The sequence below is a fragment of the Pistacia vera genome, unplaced genomic scaffold (assembly GCF_008641045.1).
Source record: "Pistacia vera cultivar Batoury unplaced genomic scaffold, PisVer_v2 Contig406, whole genome shotgun sequence".
Taxonomy (NCBI): Eukaryota; Viridiplantae; Streptophyta; class Magnoliopsida; order Sapindales; family Anacardiaceae; genus Pistacia; species Pistacia vera.
This window is the reverse complement of record NW_022196231.1, coordinates 565,178-582,587: the sequence shown is the minus strand read 5'-3', so window position 1 is coordinate 582,587 and position 17,410 is coordinate 565,178. Positions and strand designations below refer to the sequence as shown.

Below are 17,410 nucleotides of genomic sequence, written 5' to 3'. Positions count from 1 at the left end.
TAATCAGGCTCGTTTTCCTATTTGGGCCAAGGGCGATTTTTGGCCCTAACAATTGGTTTGGCCGCTTTGACTGTAATTAATGTGAGAAAGAAACGAGTTTAATAGAGAAGTAATTAGAAGACAATTATAAAGGATTGTAGTTTATTTTATATAAATTTAATTCGATACATTTAAAAGAAAAGACATAAAAGCTTTTACGAATGCAAAAACATCCATAATGGCTACAAATATAGTTTATTATAAGAGAAAGTCTATAATATCACGATGCTATTAATATGTGGTATCATAAAAGAATACATGTATGATAAGTAATTATTACATTTAATAACTACCGATTACAATTAATTTAAAGATAGAGAGAAGAGAAAATATTCAAAGATGGTAATATCCCTGTAATATTTTACATTTAACTTTTTGTGAACTAAAATAACATTATTTAACTAAATTTATTTTTGAATAATAAATAATTTCTTAAGATATAATTCTTTTTAATGCAAGTTTAAATCAAAGATAATAAAATCATAAAACTAAGAATAAATTACAAATGTCCTGTCATAAAGAATATGGTTATCAAAGTCGTGTGTGCAAACGTAACATCTTTTACAATCTATTATAAACATATATTAGCTAACCAACTTAATTACAAACCATCCATTTACAATCCTACCACATCAATGAAATTGATTAAATACTTGCCATCCTTTTCCAATCCTACTCACAACATGACTTACACACCTTTAAAATATAACCTAACAAACCTAAGCTCTAGACATCAATACCATCTTGTTAGATTCCGCAATCTTCTTGTAACAAAAAACCTCAAAATTCGTCAAATATCCCTACCTTTAATTATAACCCTTAACACTAGTATTAGCGCCATGACAATTCAGAAGTGTTTTTTGCCTCGTAAAAATTAATCTTCAATAGTTAAAAATTCTATATTTAAATTTCTTTTGTTTTAAAAAAAAAAAGTTTTAATTTATATTTCCCACACGTTATTGTTAGAAATACATTTCCTTTTTAACTATTTTAAACTCCTTGTATGAGCTAAGAGAGAAGAAAGGTACTTATGCAATTTAACTTGCAAGGGGCATTCATGTGATAACCAACGAAAACAAAAACACAAATAACTTCACATGCTTTAGTATTTTAGGTTATAAATACTCACTAACACTTCGTCTAAGATATTATTGGAAAAAGGAAAGCGCAAAACAACATCGCATACAATAGTGCTTCACATTTGCAAACACCCAATAACACTTCATCCTTGGTATCGATAAGAAGACGCTCACTAATGGTTCAAGAAATGAAACAGTCTGCCATTCTTGTGACCTTGTTAACAAAATTTTTATTCTTTTCTCAGCTCTTTCCAATTGCGATATGCGAATTAAGGCTCATCCTCTCGAATGAATCAAAATTGAATAAATGTCTTCACTACAACATCGAAAAATTCAAGGAAGGGAAAGGTAAGTTAAACCAGACAGGCTATAAGTTAAATAAGATGGAATCCAACTTGGACGGAGCTTTGGCCGCGGCAGAGGCTGGTATTAAGGTTATAACTGTTAGGAAAGATGGTAGCTGAAATTTTCGAACGGTGAGTGATGCAATAAACAACATTCCAATGTCGAATGCAAATAGAATGGTTATTAAAATCGGTGGAGGCTCGTATTGGGAGAAGATCACTATTGACAGGTCAAAACAATTTATAACATTTTATGGGGACCCAAATGGCATGCCAAAGATTTGTTTCGATAGGACAGCAGCTCAGTATGGCATGGTGTACAGTTCTACAGTGGCTATGGAGAGTGTTATAATCCCAGCCTAGATCAATCTACTCACCAACAACAATCTAAACACACAATCAATCACAGAAATAAACCACAACACAAGAATTTTACCGTGGTTCAACTATCCTTTAAAGAATAGCCTACATCCACGTTGAGCTCCACAATTGAGGGGCTTCCTGCACTAGAATTAACCTTTGTTCAGTTTATAAAAACATTCAACTCCTCTCAACAGATCTCACAATACTCTCTTGATACACAATTGCAAACTATCACAAAGAAATACTCACCTGACACTTCTTCACAGAGAGTAAACTAAAACCCCCAATATGTGATCACTTGATCACAACTCAGAATACAGCAATCAAGGAGAAAGTTTTATGCAAGAATAAAACCCTTACAGAGAAGAAAAACGCAAAATGAGAGAGAGTTAGATCTGTTTCGTGAGGGAGAGATACTTTTTATATAGTTGGACAGGTGGCACATTCAGAGCCCTTGGATCACTCTTTAATTAAAAGGTCACTAAAGGTGCAAGCCAAAACGCAGCGTTTCTGACTTCACCTTTAAGAATCTCCACCTTGAAGTTAGTCTTCAGTAGTAACACATCATCCTATTCCAGTGCAGAGAACCTTCCCACAATTGCTTCTTAGCTCTTCCAACCCTGTCACCCAATGTGTAGCAAATTCAAGCAGTGCTTGAATTTGGCTATAGTAACCACTTTTGTTCCCATGTCTGCAAGGTTGTCTTCAGTTGAAATCTTCCTCAGTTCTGTCATGCCCTTTGCAATTAAGTCTCTGACGAAATGTAACCTAACATCAACATGTTTGGTTCTCTCATGGTAGACTGGATTTTTGCTTAAGTGTATGGCACTCTGACTATCTAAATAAATGACTGCCATACTGTCTAGTAGACTTACCTCCTTCAAAATTCCTTGCAGCCATAAAGCTTCCTTGAACACATCCGTCATAGCCACATATTCTGCCTCCATGGTTGACAAGGCTACCAATGGTTGCAGTTGTGACTTCCAATTGACACAATTACCTCCTAAGGTAAAACAGTAGGAAGTTGTAGACTTTCTTGTGTCCTTATCCCCTGCAAAATCAGAATCTACAAAGCCAACCAGATCAAGTGTAGAGTTTCTTTTACAATAATTCAATCCCACATGCAAAAAGCCATTAATATATCTAAGCAACCATTTCATTGCATTCCAATGTTCCATTCCAGGGTTAACCATAAAACAACTGAGTAATGAAATAACAAAAGAAAGATCTGGTCTTGTGTTTATCATAGCATACATTATAGACCCTATTGTGTTAGAGTAAGGCACATTTTCCATTTTAATTAGCTCAGAGTCAGATTTGGGACATTGTAACTTGCTTAGGGTGAAGTGGCTTGCTAGTGGCAGGTTCACAGGTTTAGAATTTGACATTCCAAATTTCAAGACTAGTTTTTGTAAGTAAGAACACTGCTAGATCCTTAATTCATGGTTTTTCCTATTCCTTTCAATAACCATCCCTAGGATCTTCCTAGCACACCCTAAATCTTTCATGGCAAATTCTGAATTTAGTTTTGATTTCAACTCAATTATCTTTCATGCAGATTTACTTATTAAAAGCATATCATCTACATATAGCAGCAAGTATATAGGCATTTTATCAATAGAGACAAAATAAAAACAACTATCGTATTTGCTCCTAGAGAACCCAATACTTAACACAAAGGAGTCAAACCTCTTGTACCATTGCCTAGGTGATTGTTTGAGGCCATACAAAGACTTATGCAACATACAAACATGATTAGGCAGTTGTTTATCTATGAAACCAGTGGGCTATCTCATGAATATTTTTTCTTCTAACTCACCATGTAAGAATGCAGTTTTCACATCTAGCTGTTCTAATTCTAGGTCTTGGTAAGCTACTATGGATAACATTATCCTTATGGTTTTAAACTTAACCACGGGTGAAAAAATCTCATTAAAATCTACCCTTTCCCTTTGTGTATAGCCCTTAGCAACTAAACAGGCCTTATATCTTAAGGGTTCAGACGGAGTCATACCTTCTTTCACCTTGAAGAGCCATTTGCACTCTACTAATTTGTGATCTTTGGGTTTGGGGACCAAAGACCACGTGTCATTCACCTTTAAGGATTCCATTTCCTCATTCATTGCTGCCAGCCACTTTTCTTTCTCTTTGGACCTTATTGCCTCTTCATAAGTCTCTAGTTCTATGCTCTATACTTCTGTACCTGCAAGAAGAGAAGTGTAAATTAAATCTGCATAAGAGTACCTAGCAGGTGGCCTTACCTCTCTTTTGGTCCTGTCCCTTGCCAACTGATATTGGGACAGGTCTTTTGGTTGGGGTTCTTCAGCCTCCCCTTCTTCTTCTTCTTCAGTTGCTTGATCAAGTTGAACAGGTTGGGCAGGTTGGGCAGTGTCTTGATCAGGTTCCTCATCATGGTGGAACAGCTTAGGGTAATGTCTTGATGACTCCACCTCAATATGTGTAGTCCCTGGTTGAGTGGGATGCTGATTTATATTACTCATTATACCTGCATCAATATTAGTGGATCTACAAGGGAATACCATTTCATTGAACACCAAATCCCTGCTCACAATTACTTTTACCCCTGGGGATTCTCTATCCAACAACCTATAGCCCTTTGTCCCCTTTTGGTATCCTAGGAAGACACACCTAATTGATCTAGGTTCTAACTTCCCTTCAACTGTGTGTGCATATGCTGCACACCCAAATGTTCTTAAGTGATCTAAGTTTGGCTTCCTTCCTGACCATTTCTCCTTAGGACACATGAATTCTATGGCACTAGAAGGGCTTCTATTTACTAGGTAAGCTACTGTGGCTAAAGCTTCTCCCCAAAATGTTTTTGGTAACCCGGAAGTGAACAAAAGGCACCTCACCTTCTCTAGTAAAGTTCTATTCATCCTCTCAGCGACTCCATTTTGTTGAGGGGTTTTTCTTACAGTTCTATGCCTCAAAATACCCTGATTAGTGTAGAATTTATCAAACTCAGTGTTACAGAATTCCAGGCCATTGTCAGTCCTAAGGGCTTTGACCTTCCTATCTGTTTGGTTTTCTACTAACACTTTCCAGCTCTTAAACTTAACTAGGGCCTCATCCTTGGTTTTAAGAAGATAAACCCAGACCTTTCTACTGTAATCATCTACAATTGAAAGAAAATAGCTATTTCCCCCATGTGATTTGACCTTTTCAAGTCCCCACAAATCACCGTGTAGATATTCTAAGCAATTGGTAGCTAGGTGAGTCCCTTTGGTGAAGTTCACCCTATGTTGTTTACCAAAAACACAGTTTTCACAAAAGTCAAGGCTGGTTATGTTATCTTTACCAAACAGCCCCTGTTGTCAAAGGATGTTCATTCCCTTTTGGCTCATGTGGCCTATCCTTAGATGCCACTTTTCAGTTACATTAGGTTTTGTAGAAACAAGTGCAATATTAGGGTTCTCAATGCAGTGCTGTCCACTTAGTATATACAAGCCATTCCTTTTTATACCCTTTAGGGCTATACTGTTATTTCAATAAACATTCAATCAACCATTTTTAGCCTTATAGCAGCAGCCAGATTCATCTAGTGTACCTAGAGAGATTAGGTTTCGTTTGAGTTCAGGGATGTATATAACCCTAGTTAGCATTACCAACCTACCATCATTCAATTTTAGAGTTATACTGCCCACCCCCTGAACTCTACATGAATTATTATTCCCCATATATACTGTTTCATGATCATCAGTTTCAAAATTTTGGAACCACTCTTTATTAGGGCTCATATGGAATGAACATCCTGAGTCTAGAACCCACTCATGAACCTGATCAGTTTTGGATACAATGAGAACTTCAGTTTCATTTATGCTACCACTATTAGAAGCTAGATTACTTTCAGTATTAAATTGCTTCTGTTTTCTAATCCAATCATAACAGTTCTTCTTTAGGTATCTTGGTTTGTTATAGTGAAAACACTTCTTAGTTTTAGACTTGTTCTTATTAAAACCCTTCCATTTCTTTCTATTCTTAGCATTAGTCACTTTTTGAGCACTACTTCCTGACTGACCTAAATCTGATCTACCCTTCACAAACAGATTACTCCCATTACGTTTCTGGACTTTTAGTTCTAACTCCCTAGCTTTTAACCCAGCAATGATTAAATCAAGACTAGGAACAGTTCCACTATATTGCAGGGTATTTTTAACTACCTGATAATCCTCAGCCAAAGAATTAAGCAAAATCATGGCCAGACTAGTATCTCCTAGTTCTTGGTCAGTCCCTTTCAATATTATAGTCATTTTTTAAAAATCATCCAGGTTATCCTCTATTTACTTAGAACTCTCCATTTTATATGCAAATAAAGCACCCTTTAAGAAAGCTAAGTTTGGAGCAGATTGTAAAGCATAGAGAGATTTGAGTTTACCCCACAACATCAATGGTGTGTCCATACCGTCTACCTTTCTGAGGACGTTGTCTGACAGGTTCATCACAATAAGGTTGTGTGCTTCCTCGTCAATCTCTGCCTTCTTCTTCAGCTTCTCTTCCGACCACTTCATTTCATCCTTCTCCAATGCAATAGCAACCTTATTATGTGAGAGTAATGCCTTCATTTTCTTCTTCCAACTGTTGAAGTCTATTTTTCCATCATATTGGGTAATCTCCATGCATGTAGTGGACATGGAGAAAATTTGTTTGGTACTGGTTTCGAAAGATTTCAAGAAACCCTAGTGTTCTATCCAAGATTGTTTGATATTCTAACAATTGACTACCCGACTAGGAAGCATAACTAATCTAGGGTACCAAAAACTGTAATAGATCAAGAAAGCCCCAAATTTGACAAAGCCTAAGAATTCAAGAACCTATTTGTTTGCTTATTCCTAGAGGTCGAAAACGCCTTAGGTTGTTAGGAAACAATGGATCAAGAAATCTTTAACAATTGCCAAGCACGGACGGAATAATTCTTTCAAGATCGTGAAACCCTAGACTTCCAAGATTCAACAAAATCAACTAATTGGCTTTGATACCACTGTTATAATCCCAACCTAAATCAATCTACTCATCAACAACAATCTAAACACACAATCAATCACAAAAATAAACCACAACATAAGAATTTTACTTTTGTTCAACTATCCTTTAAAGAATAGCCTACATCCACATTGAGCTCCACAATTGAGGGGCTCCCTGCACTAGAATTAACCTTTGTTCAGTTTATACAAACAACATTCAACTCCTCTCAACAGATCTCATAACACTCTCTTGATACACAACTGCAAACTATCACAAAGAAATACTCAACCTGGCACTTCTTCACAGAAAGTAAACTAAAACCCCCAATATGCGATCACTTGATCACAACTCAAAATACAGCAATCAAGGAGAAAGTTTTACGCGAGAACAAAACCCTTACAAAGAAGAAAAATGCAAAATGAGAGAGAGTCAGATCTGTTTTCGTGAGGTAGAGATACTTTTTATATAGTTGGACAGGTGGCACATTTAGAGCCCTTGGATCACTCTTTAATTAAAAGGTCACTAAAGGTGCAAGCCAAAATGCAGTGTTTCTGACTTCACTTTTAACAGAGAGTGATTTTTTTGTGGCTGTTAATATTGAACTTGTGGTACGTACCTTTATTTTCATTATACGTACTCTATTTCAGATTTTCAAAACTTAGCGACAATATATGAATTATATTTTAAGACTTTAACCTTTTTTTCTTTCTTTTGAATTTTTTAATGAGACACGTTGCCATGTTTGCAACCATAACTTACAAAGAGCAGGCGATATAAGCTAAAGTGCATTTGCTACATTTGAGAGTTCATCAATAACTGCACCTTCATCACTCTATTGTGAATATCTTAAATTTTGTTCTTTGTGTGACCTTTTCTTGTAGAATACGGCTCCAATGCCAGACGGAAAAAGAGAGGGTGCACAAGCGGTCGCCATGAGAATATCTGGTCATAAGGCAGCATTCTACAATTGCAAGTTCATAGGTTATCAAGACACACTGTGTGATGATAAAGGCAAACATATCTTCAGGGACTGTTATATCCAAGGCACCGTTGATTTCATTTTTGGAAATGGCCAATCCCTCTACTTGGTATCACACTGCTCATTATTATTACACTCTTGAGTTATTTTAAAATTTATAGTATGAAACATAAATTTAAAAGATGAAAAAGAAAGAAAATATAATTTTTTAAGTAAAGAGCATTTCAAGTAATAAAGGAAAGAGAGTCTAAGATCTAGCTAGCTAGTTAACCATATCTACGGCAGTAAAATGCTTGCACACGGCAGTAAAATGCTTGCACATCAACATATACAAGAAATCATGTTAATAATTTTTGCCACGATTAATTGGAAGCTTAAAACTGGGATGTCGATGCAGAACACCACTATAAGATCAGTTTCAAATGGCATTGGAATCATCACAGCACACGCCAGAGAAAATGAGAGTGAAGAAAGTGGATTCATATTTGTCCATTGTAGCATAATCGGCACCGGTAAAACTAAACTTGGTAGAGCTTGGAAGCAGAGACCTAGGGTGATTTTCGCTCACACATATATGGATACTATTGTCAGCAGCAAAGGATGATCTGACGACATGGTTGACAGTGAACACAAGTATTCGCTTGATCATCATTTCCCTTATGGGCGTTTGGTTGGGGGTTATGTGGGATTACTAGGGTTAAGTCATCTTATATTACTTGATTACCATGTTTGGTTGTCAAGTAATATAAGATATCGGTAATCTTCAAATACCAATAGTGATTATTATTGGTAATATCGGAGATAATCTGATTACCTCTATTTTCTTAGGTATTCTAAAATTACCAGGGTTATCTTTTTTTGTTATAATTATATCCCTTATTAATAAAATTTTAGGACAATAATGCCCTTATTTTTAAATTTATTTACATAAATATAGCTTTTACTATTTCACCCCAATTAATTAACTTTTTTGACAAAATTACCCTTAAATTCAAAACAAATTACAGCCCACCCAAGCCACCACCTCCACCCACCTACTGCCGTCGCCGCCGCCAGAACGGCGCACAGAAGGCCGAAAATGGTGGCCATGCGTCGATATGGCCATTGCCAAATCTGGCCGTTGACGGCCAGATCTGTCACGTCTGGCCATTTTCAGCCAGATCTTTGGCTGAAAATGGTCATACAGCGCACGGAGGCCATTTCCTATCTTCCATGTGCCGTTAGGTTGTCGGCTACCGACGGCCTACGGTGGTTGCTAGGGGTTCTTTGTTGATTTTTCAAACTTTTATTATGGGGTTGTTTTTGATAAGTTTTTAAATACAGGGGGTCATAATAATCCAAATAATAATCAATATTAAAAAATAATAGAATAATAATATTTAATTGAAGGACAATTCAGTAATTTAAATAACATACCCACCAATTTATTCCTCCCAATCAAACATATTAATATAACATACCCACCAATTAACCAAACATATTTTCCTAAAGATTCCCAGTAATCTTTAAGGTAATCTAACTTTCCAGTAATCCAACATTCCCTTAACCAAACGCCCCCTTAGAGTTAACAATGATATAAATTCTTGACAACCTAGTGATTAACTGTCTTTCTTATTTGAAAATTTTTGCAAACCCGTTTATTATGGAGAGTACAAGTGTTGGGGACCTGGGGCAAGTTCTTCTGGTCGAGCCAAATTTGCCAGGATGCTATCTGATGAAGAAGCACAATCGTTTCTGAGCGCAACTTTCCTCAATGGAAACAGCTGGATTCTTCCGCCTCCTAAGGTGTGAACTTATTCATCATTAGATACAACCAAGAAGAATATTTTGTTCAAGATAAATTATACCATAACAATTGGTAGGAATGGGATATATATGCGTGGACCCTTAGATAAAAGAAGATATTCATTAATATTTTGTGTTCTTATTTAAGATAAGACTTCATCCAATTATAGTACTTAGTTTGATCCGTCGTTGGTAATTACGACCCTTTCCATATTCTTATGTCAAAACTTTGTATAAATTCTTTCAATCGAATACATCACAACTGTTTCTTATGTTTAATTAATAAGTTTTATTACATAACAAAAACTCGACTAAATATTCAGACTTAATAAAGAGATGTGCTTAATATGTTATATTGACCTCAAAGTTATTTTATTTAGTAGTGGTAACGGTAATGTTTTTATAAACTTTCATAAAATGTTTAACTTTTAATTATTTTATTCAGCAGTCACTTTGTGAAGCACAAAGATACGAGTATCGCATGGCTTCCTTCCCATCTCTTTGAGGTTTTAAATTTAACTAAGTTAGGGAAATTTGTCTTTTCTATTACCTAATCAATTTAAAGAACAAATAATAAAGTTTCTCCATTTGTCTCTGGACCACATTAAGTTAACTACCATATTAAGCCATAGGAAACTTTCTTGTGGCTCTTTCATCACCCATAAATAATTGTAGCTAGACGCTCGTGCACTGCGTAACAAACATATGTTTGTATTTATTCTTAGGCTTAAGTTTTTTTTACCTTTGATTTTGATTGAGAAACATATGTGCTCCTACGGTGTGAACTTATTCATCATTATATACAAGTAAGAATAATGTTTTATTTAAGAGAAATCATACCATAACAATTGGTTTGATATTGGATACGCATGGACCATTAGATGACGGAGGATAATTATTCATATGTTGTATTTTGATTCAAAATTAGATTTTATCCAATTATAATACTTAGTTTGATAGGTTGTTGGGAGTTATAAAATTCTCCCTTCTTATTTCTTATGTCAAAACTTTGTAAAAATTCTTTAAATGGAATATATCACAGATTTTTCTTACGTTTAATTAAGAAGCTTTATTACATAATGAAAACTCGGCTAAATATTCAAACTTTACGAAGAGATACACTTAATATGTTATTTTGACCTTTAATGTGTTTGGTTTGGGAAATGTTGCATAACTGGGAATGTTATATTAAAGAGAAGATAAATTATCTTAAAGATTACTAGAAATGTTATATTAAAAGTGTTTGGTCAGATTGAAATAAATTTGTGGGTATTTTTAACCCCCAACATTTGAGATTTGGCTAAAACACTCCCACCATAATAAAAGTTTAAAAATTAGCCAAAACACCCTCACCCACCCAAAAGGGCTACTGACCGCCGCCAGAAGTCACTAGAATGGAGCATGACCGACCAAATCGTGTGCTGATTTGGCCTTTTTCGGCTAGATCAATAGTAAAAAAACGGCCAGATGGCCATGGATCTAGCCAGAAACAACCAAAACTATTCTGGCCATTTTTTACCAGATCCATGGCCGTTAACGGCCAAATCATGGATCGGGTCGTGTTTCCCTCCACATCCATTGATCGGGCTGGCTAGAATCGATCTTGCCAAAAACGGCCAGATCCACGTCCATCTAGTTGTTTACGGCCAAATCAAAGCACGACCAACCAAATCCGATCAATCGTGTGCCGTTCTAGTAATTGTCGATAGTGGTGGCTAGCAGCTGGCAGTCCTCTTGGGTGGATGGGCGTGTTATGGCAGGGTTCATGTAAATTGTTTTTAAAAAAATGGGAGGCCATTACTGTCCAAAAAAATTATTAATTAGGGATAAAATCATAACAAAATTAAGATTATTAAGTAATCTTAGAATACCTAAGAAAATTATGGTATTTAGATTACCCCCCATATAACCAATAGTAATCACTATTGGTATTGGAAGATTACTAGAATATTTTATTACTTGACAATCAAATATGATAATATCAGTAACATAATATGACATTACTAGAGTAATGGAAGGTAACCTCCAACCAAACGAACCCTTGGATTACTCCCCTTAGTTTGAAAAAACACATAATGTTACTCTCATCTTTTAAATTCAAATGTTAACTTTAACGGGAGAATGGCATTCTCATCATTTCGTATAAAATACATAGGGATATTATCATTGAGGATACACATATTTACTAGATTATCAATAAGAGGACACAAGTTTTAAAAATATTATAAAAATAAGGGCATTCTTGTTTTAGAATAATTCCTATTCAGTAGGAGATTTGTTTGAGTTTGATTAGGCAAGAAAAATTCATTTTTCTTTCCGTACTTGATTAGGAGTAGAAGTTATTTTCTTGTATCAAATGAGTTAAACTTTGATAAATAAAGTATGTGAGTTCATAGTTTTCTTCAATAAAAGTGCTTAGTTTTGGCTGCCAATTCCAACAAAATCCCAGGTTATCACCCCTGGTTTCATAAATTCCAAATTCTCACCCTTAAATTAACAAAAAAAAGTTTGATTTAACAGATAAAGGGTAAAATGGTCATTTACTCTGTAATAAATATGAAATAAAAATAAAAATTTCAAAAAAAAAAAACCCTTCATATTTCAAATTTCTCTCGCAAGTACCCTTTCTCTAACATTTCTCTCATGGCGGCCAAATTTGGCCTTTGCATGGGTCAAAAAGCAACGGTCAAATGGCTGTTTCTTGGCCCTTGCAATGGCAAGATTTTGGCCACTGCGTGAGGGCTTTGTGGCTCCAAAATTTAGCCGCCATGAGACCCTCACGCAGTGACCAAAATGCGGCCACCGCGAGGGCTAAGAAGCAACGACCAAATGGTTGTTTCTTGGCCCTCACGGTGGCCAGATTTTGCCTGTCGCATGAGGGCCTCGTGGTAGCTAGGAATCTAAGCGCGCGTGCAGTGGGTTGTGTGCACAGCTGCCTGTGCGTGCGATGGACTAGCGCATAGGGGGAGATATGCTTAGGTGTTGGTTGGGGCAAAAGGTCGAGCAGGTGGTGGGTGTAGTCAAAGGTAGGTGGTTTTTGCTGGCCAGAGACGGGAAAACGGCAAAAAAAAAAAAAAAAAAAAAAAAAATACAAAATCAACAACAACAAGAAACACTTCCATAAACAATCAATTTCTCTTCAACCAAGCTTCAAACAAACTCCAATTGAAAACCCAATTTCAACTGTTGTGCAAGTCGTTGGGGAAATGGTGGGTGACAACCAACTAGCAATCACAACTTGGGGTGGTGGGCGTTTTAGAGAGGAGATGCCGATAGATCAAAAGGCGGTGTTCGGATAGGTTTTCATTGCTGGAATCTACCAGAAATTGGCAAGAAGTACACGATTTCACTAAGCAGCGGCAGGTGATTTGGAGGTGTAGAAGGGTGGAATGATAGGAGTTTTGATAAGGGAGGTGAGGGGATGTGTTTGGTGGTGTCGGGGAATTCCAACGATGGTGGAATCAGGCCAATATGGCCTAAAAAATGACAATCGCACGGTGGACGAGGTCATGGGTGGTGATACGAATCCAGTGCAATTGAGCCAAATTTTAGTCAAAAGGGGATTGGGGGAGTTCGAACGATGCTAGGGGAGTGATTCCTACCGAGTTTGGTGGATTTTCCAATGAGGAAGCAACCAAAATGGCCGTCAGAAATTATGAATCCATGGTTGGGTTTTGTCAAGGGCAATAGCGTAATAGCACTCAATAGTCACTCACGACGTTCATTTAAGGGTGGGAATATGGGATTTATGAAACCAGGACTGGTAACTGAATTTGGCTAAACCTTAGGTGGGAACAGTCGTTTACTCTTTAGCTTTAGTGGGCATGCCGGTTATCAATAGTTTAATAACTTTCCCTCTTAGGCTTCTTGGGAATTTGGGTTACCATATTTGGGCTTTTGTGTATTGGACTTATGATTCATTATGGGCCTTTTATTTTTGTCCAACAATGTTTAATCTGAATTCATATTTTTTTCATTAATTTAAATATTTTTATAGAGGGTTATTATTATTCCATATACACATATTTAGAAAACTTAACAAAAAGGACGCAATTCTTTTTTCCTATCAATGAGAGGACAGTTAACTATACATAAGTATTAAAGTTAAAGTTAACTATACATAAGTATTAAAGTTAACTATGCATAAGGTATTTTGGTCTTTGACTTGATAATCCTATATTTGCATGTAAAAACACTTAAAAAGTTTTATAAAAAGAATTGAAAATTGAATAAAACAATTTGAAAAAGTTTTAGAAAAAAACTTTTAAAATAACAAAATTTTAAAATCTGAACAAATAAAATGAAATGATTGAAAATTAAAACAAATAAAAATAAAATAATGAGAAAATTTGAAATAAAAATAAAAAATTTTGAAAAATTTGGAACAGAAATTTTAGAAATAAGATAGTATGAAAGAAATGAAAATCTTACTTTAAAAATATAAAAAAATGTAAATAAAATAATTTGAAAATGTAAATAAAATATAAAATTTTGAATTATAAAAAATTCCGAAAATGGAAAGAGAATCTGAAAAATTGGGAGATTTTTTTTTCGGAGTAACTGAAATAAAAAATCTGAGAAAACTGAAAATAATTTGAAAAAAATAAAAAGAATAAAAAAAATCTCGTGGCATAAGTGTAAACTCTACGTGGCCGTGCCGGTCATTGATGATCACTAACCCAAGAACACCGGTATCTAATCACTATTTGCTTCAACTTTTATAAATAAATTAAAAATAAGTAAAAATTCGCAGAATCGCAGTTCACTCTTTTCCAAGAGGAAGCTACCATGGAAAGCGAACCCATCTCCAACGATCAAAAACAGCAGCAACAACAAGAGCCGATGGAGTGGGCCCCTACAGCGTGGGCCCACCTCTCCGCAGTCCGGAACCAATCGCCGCTCATTCAGTGTATCACCAACTATGTCTCCATGGATTTAGTGGCTAATACTCTTCTCTCCGCCGGTGCATCACCCGCGATGCTCCACTCCGTCGAAGAAATCCCGGACTTCACTCCTCACATCCACGCGCTCTACATCAACGTCGGCACTCTCTCCCCCGACTGGCTACCGGCAATGAAGGTTGCAGCCGAGTTGGCATCGAAGTCGGGTAAGCCCTGGGTTCTTGACCCAGTTGCTGCCGGCGCTTCCGGTTTCCGGTTGAAGGCTTGCTTGGAACTCGTGGGCCTGAAGCCTACCATCATTAGAGGAAATGCCTCCGAGATCATCGCGCTTTCTAATGCCTCTGTGGGCCCCACTAAGGTAATTTCAATTTTATAATTTAAAAGAATTTTATAATTGGAGTCAAAATGAAGTGAAAAATGTTTGAAATGTTGAATTTTTAATTGATGAATGATTCAAGGTTTGTGCCTAAGTGTGTAAATCAAATGTTTAAGTTACCCTTATAGCTGAAATTGGGTTTGGTTTTAAGGGAGTAGACAGCTCTCATGAGTCGATGGACGCGGTGGATGCAGCGAAGAGGTTGGCTGAAGCAGGTGGGAACATAGTTGCTGTGTCTGGAGTTGTTGACATTATAACTGATGGGAAGAGAATAGTTGGTGTTCACAATGGGGTGCCCATGATGCAAAAGATTACTGCAACTGGATGTTCAGTCACTGCTCTAATTGCGGCTTTTGTTGCTGTTGATCCTTCGCATGCTTTTGAAGCCACAGCTTCGGCATTATCCGTGTTTGGTATTGCTGGTGAGATGGGGATGGACATCGCAAAAGGTCCTGCTTCATTGCGAATACACATGATAGATTCTCTCTATGGACTTGATCAAGCAGCTATGCTTTCTCGCGTTCACATCAGGAGTTTGCCATGATAATTGAGGAGACATGTAAATGATATGGATCAGCGATGATTTATTTGAGTTGTACATAACGCTCTTATGTTGAGCCAAAAGAGGACTAATCAATAAGGATGTTGAACACTATGCACACAATAAATTTCTGGGATATACCGGCCAGGGATGGCCACAAGCATCTATGATCCAGTGTCCAGAGCCCAAATTTTCGTTTTTCAGAAATGTCAGAAAAGATCATAGCTTTCATTATCATTTTTTTTAATGGGGTGATGACATAGTTAATCACTGTTATTCGAAATCTGGTATAGACATAATTAGCATGCTATGATGGATATATTCATCTTTGCTGACAAATCAAGTAGGATGATGACTCTGTTCTCAATGACATGATCACATTTCTGCATATGTAAGAGATCATAGAAACAGACAGATTGCTAAAATTATAACATACACTGACTCATAATAGCCATATTGACAGAATGAAAATGTAAAAAACCATGCTCACATTCATCTTCACACCAACAGATGCACATGTAATCTTAAGTTCTTTTACATTTTCAGTATTTGAGATGGACAGTGAATCTCAGCAATGCTTCCGCACCATCTATGACATGTTGACCAGGTGGTATGAGAGGTCGCACCTCAGCAAGCCCACGAGCATTCTTGAACTTTCCGGTACCACCAGTTACTGACAAATAAGACATGGTACCTCCAATCTTGTATACACCATAGAAGTTGAGGCTGTCACCGTACTCCCCTTCTTCAATCATAGCTGTAAATGCCATCATCTGTGTTGTCCCATCTGCAGAGCTTGCCAGATAAACTCCTTGAGCTTTCCCTAGTCGCTGTGTCCCCAACTCAGGACTAGAGGTTAGTATGTCATCTATGACGGTAATTGTTCCGAAACCTAGTCCCAAGCCATCTGCTCCTAGTTGGGTCTGAATGTTGCCATTTTGGTTCTGCTGATTCTGTATTCCAGCAAAATTTGTCCCAGCCAAGCCAGTTCCCAGTGGGATGCCGTTGACACCATTAACTGTCGGAATGGCACCATTAGCATTGGGGATGGCAACCCCGTCTTCTGGGGGAAGGAATCCTATCGACCTGGCAAAGGGTACCTGACCATTGTAGATGTTTCCTAGCAAGCCTGTGATTGGCCTTGCCGTTGGGTTACTGCCTCCAAGTATGTCATGCATATAAAACTCAATGGGTTCTTCTCCGCCAACCGAGGCAGGGTCAACTGCTGACACAAATATCATGATGTTTGCTACTACAAGTAGCAGAGTAATGAAACTAGATGGTGATAATTGCTTTAACATCTTGTAGTGTGCGTATCTGAGGCTTTAAGATCTCTAAGAAATGAAGGCTGAGGGTTTCTGGATGAGGATGCAAGTAATTGGCTAATGTGGTCCTTAAATAGAGAGGCTACAATAAGACTGAGATGGAGTTGTTGGGAATTCTGAAGTTAGTGAAGTTGTTCAAACTATATTAGTTATGAGATGTTTAATCATTTTGTTCCTGTTCACATTCCCCGTTGATTCTTTCTTCTTTAAAAGAAAATTTGTGGCATGCATGGTGGGTTTGGTATGTTATGAGTTCCCCCAGTATCATCCTGTAACTGTAATACTTTAAAGTTGAAATTTGGAAGACCCGGCATGTAAAGTGTAAACTCTAAACTGGAGCTGGAAAAATGCTAGCAGCACTGCTTTTTCGATACTGATGATAATTGATAATAAATATTTCATTTCATTTGAATATCTCATCCAATGATACTCTATTTCCCAATTTTAGTTTTCAGCATTTCTAGTTTAAGTAAAACATAACTTGTAAATATCTTTAATGAGTATTCTTGTACTTTATTGAAGCGACAAAATTATGTGAGTGTGTGGAGAAGAAGTAATTTTAGCTTTAATTTCCATCAAATAGCTTACTTATGAATTACATATTGTAGAAAGGATTCTCTTCATTGGAGTTGGTGGGTGGTGGTGGTTTGACGGAGTGGATAACTGTTCATAACTTGGAGTAGGTGACTGTTTCC

The 17,410-nt window shown here is 36.7% G+C and overlaps 2 protein-coding genes and 1 pseudogene across 2 annotated transcripts; 2 read left to right on the top strand and 1 right to left on the bottom strand.

Annotated features, from left to right (window-relative positions):
- The first annotated feature begins 1,501 nt into the window (after positions 1 to 1,501).
- Positions 1,502 to 9,578, top strand: LOC116142277 (annotated as a pseudogene).
- A 4,755-nt stretch (positions 9,579 to 14,333) lies between these two features.
- Positions 14,334 to 15,701, top strand: LOC116142255 (hydroxyethylthiazole kinase). The gene is made up of 2 exons (XM_031427696.1): positions 14,334 to 14,831; positions 15,001 to 15,701. Exons 1-2 carry the CDS (start codon positions 14,361 to 14,363, stop codon positions 15,391 to 15,393), a joined length of 864 nt encoding a protein of 287 aa, XP_031283556.1. The 5' UTR covers positions 14,334 to 14,360; the 3' UTR covers positions 15,394 to 15,701.
- Positions 15,702 to 15,728: 27 nt separating this feature from the next.
- Positions 15,729 to 16,744, bottom strand: LOC116142256 (dirigent protein 16). Its single transcript, XM_031427697.1, has one exon. The coding sequence runs from the start codon at positions 16,689 to 16,691 to the stop codon at positions 15,933 to 15,935; it is 759 nt and encodes a 252-aa protein (XP_031283557.1). The 5' UTR covers positions 16,692 to 16,744; the 3' UTR covers positions 15,729 to 15,932.
- Between the last annotated feature and the right edge of the window lie 666 nt (positions 16,745 to 17,410).

Bases quoted from the DNA above. Each gene is read 5' to 3' on its own strand.
- LOC116142256 (XM_031427697.1), bottom strand. From the start codon at position 16,691: ATGTTAAAGCAATTATCACCATCTAGTTTCATTACTCTGCTACTTGTA.
- LOC116142255 (XM_031427696.1), top strand. From the start codon at position 14,361: ATGGAAAGCGAACCCATCTCCAACGATCAAAAACAGCAGCAACAACAA. The intron at 14,832-15,000 runs GTAATTTCAATT...TTTGGTTTTAAG, and splicing joins CCTCTGTGGGCCCCACTAAG to GGAGTAGACAGCTCTCATGA.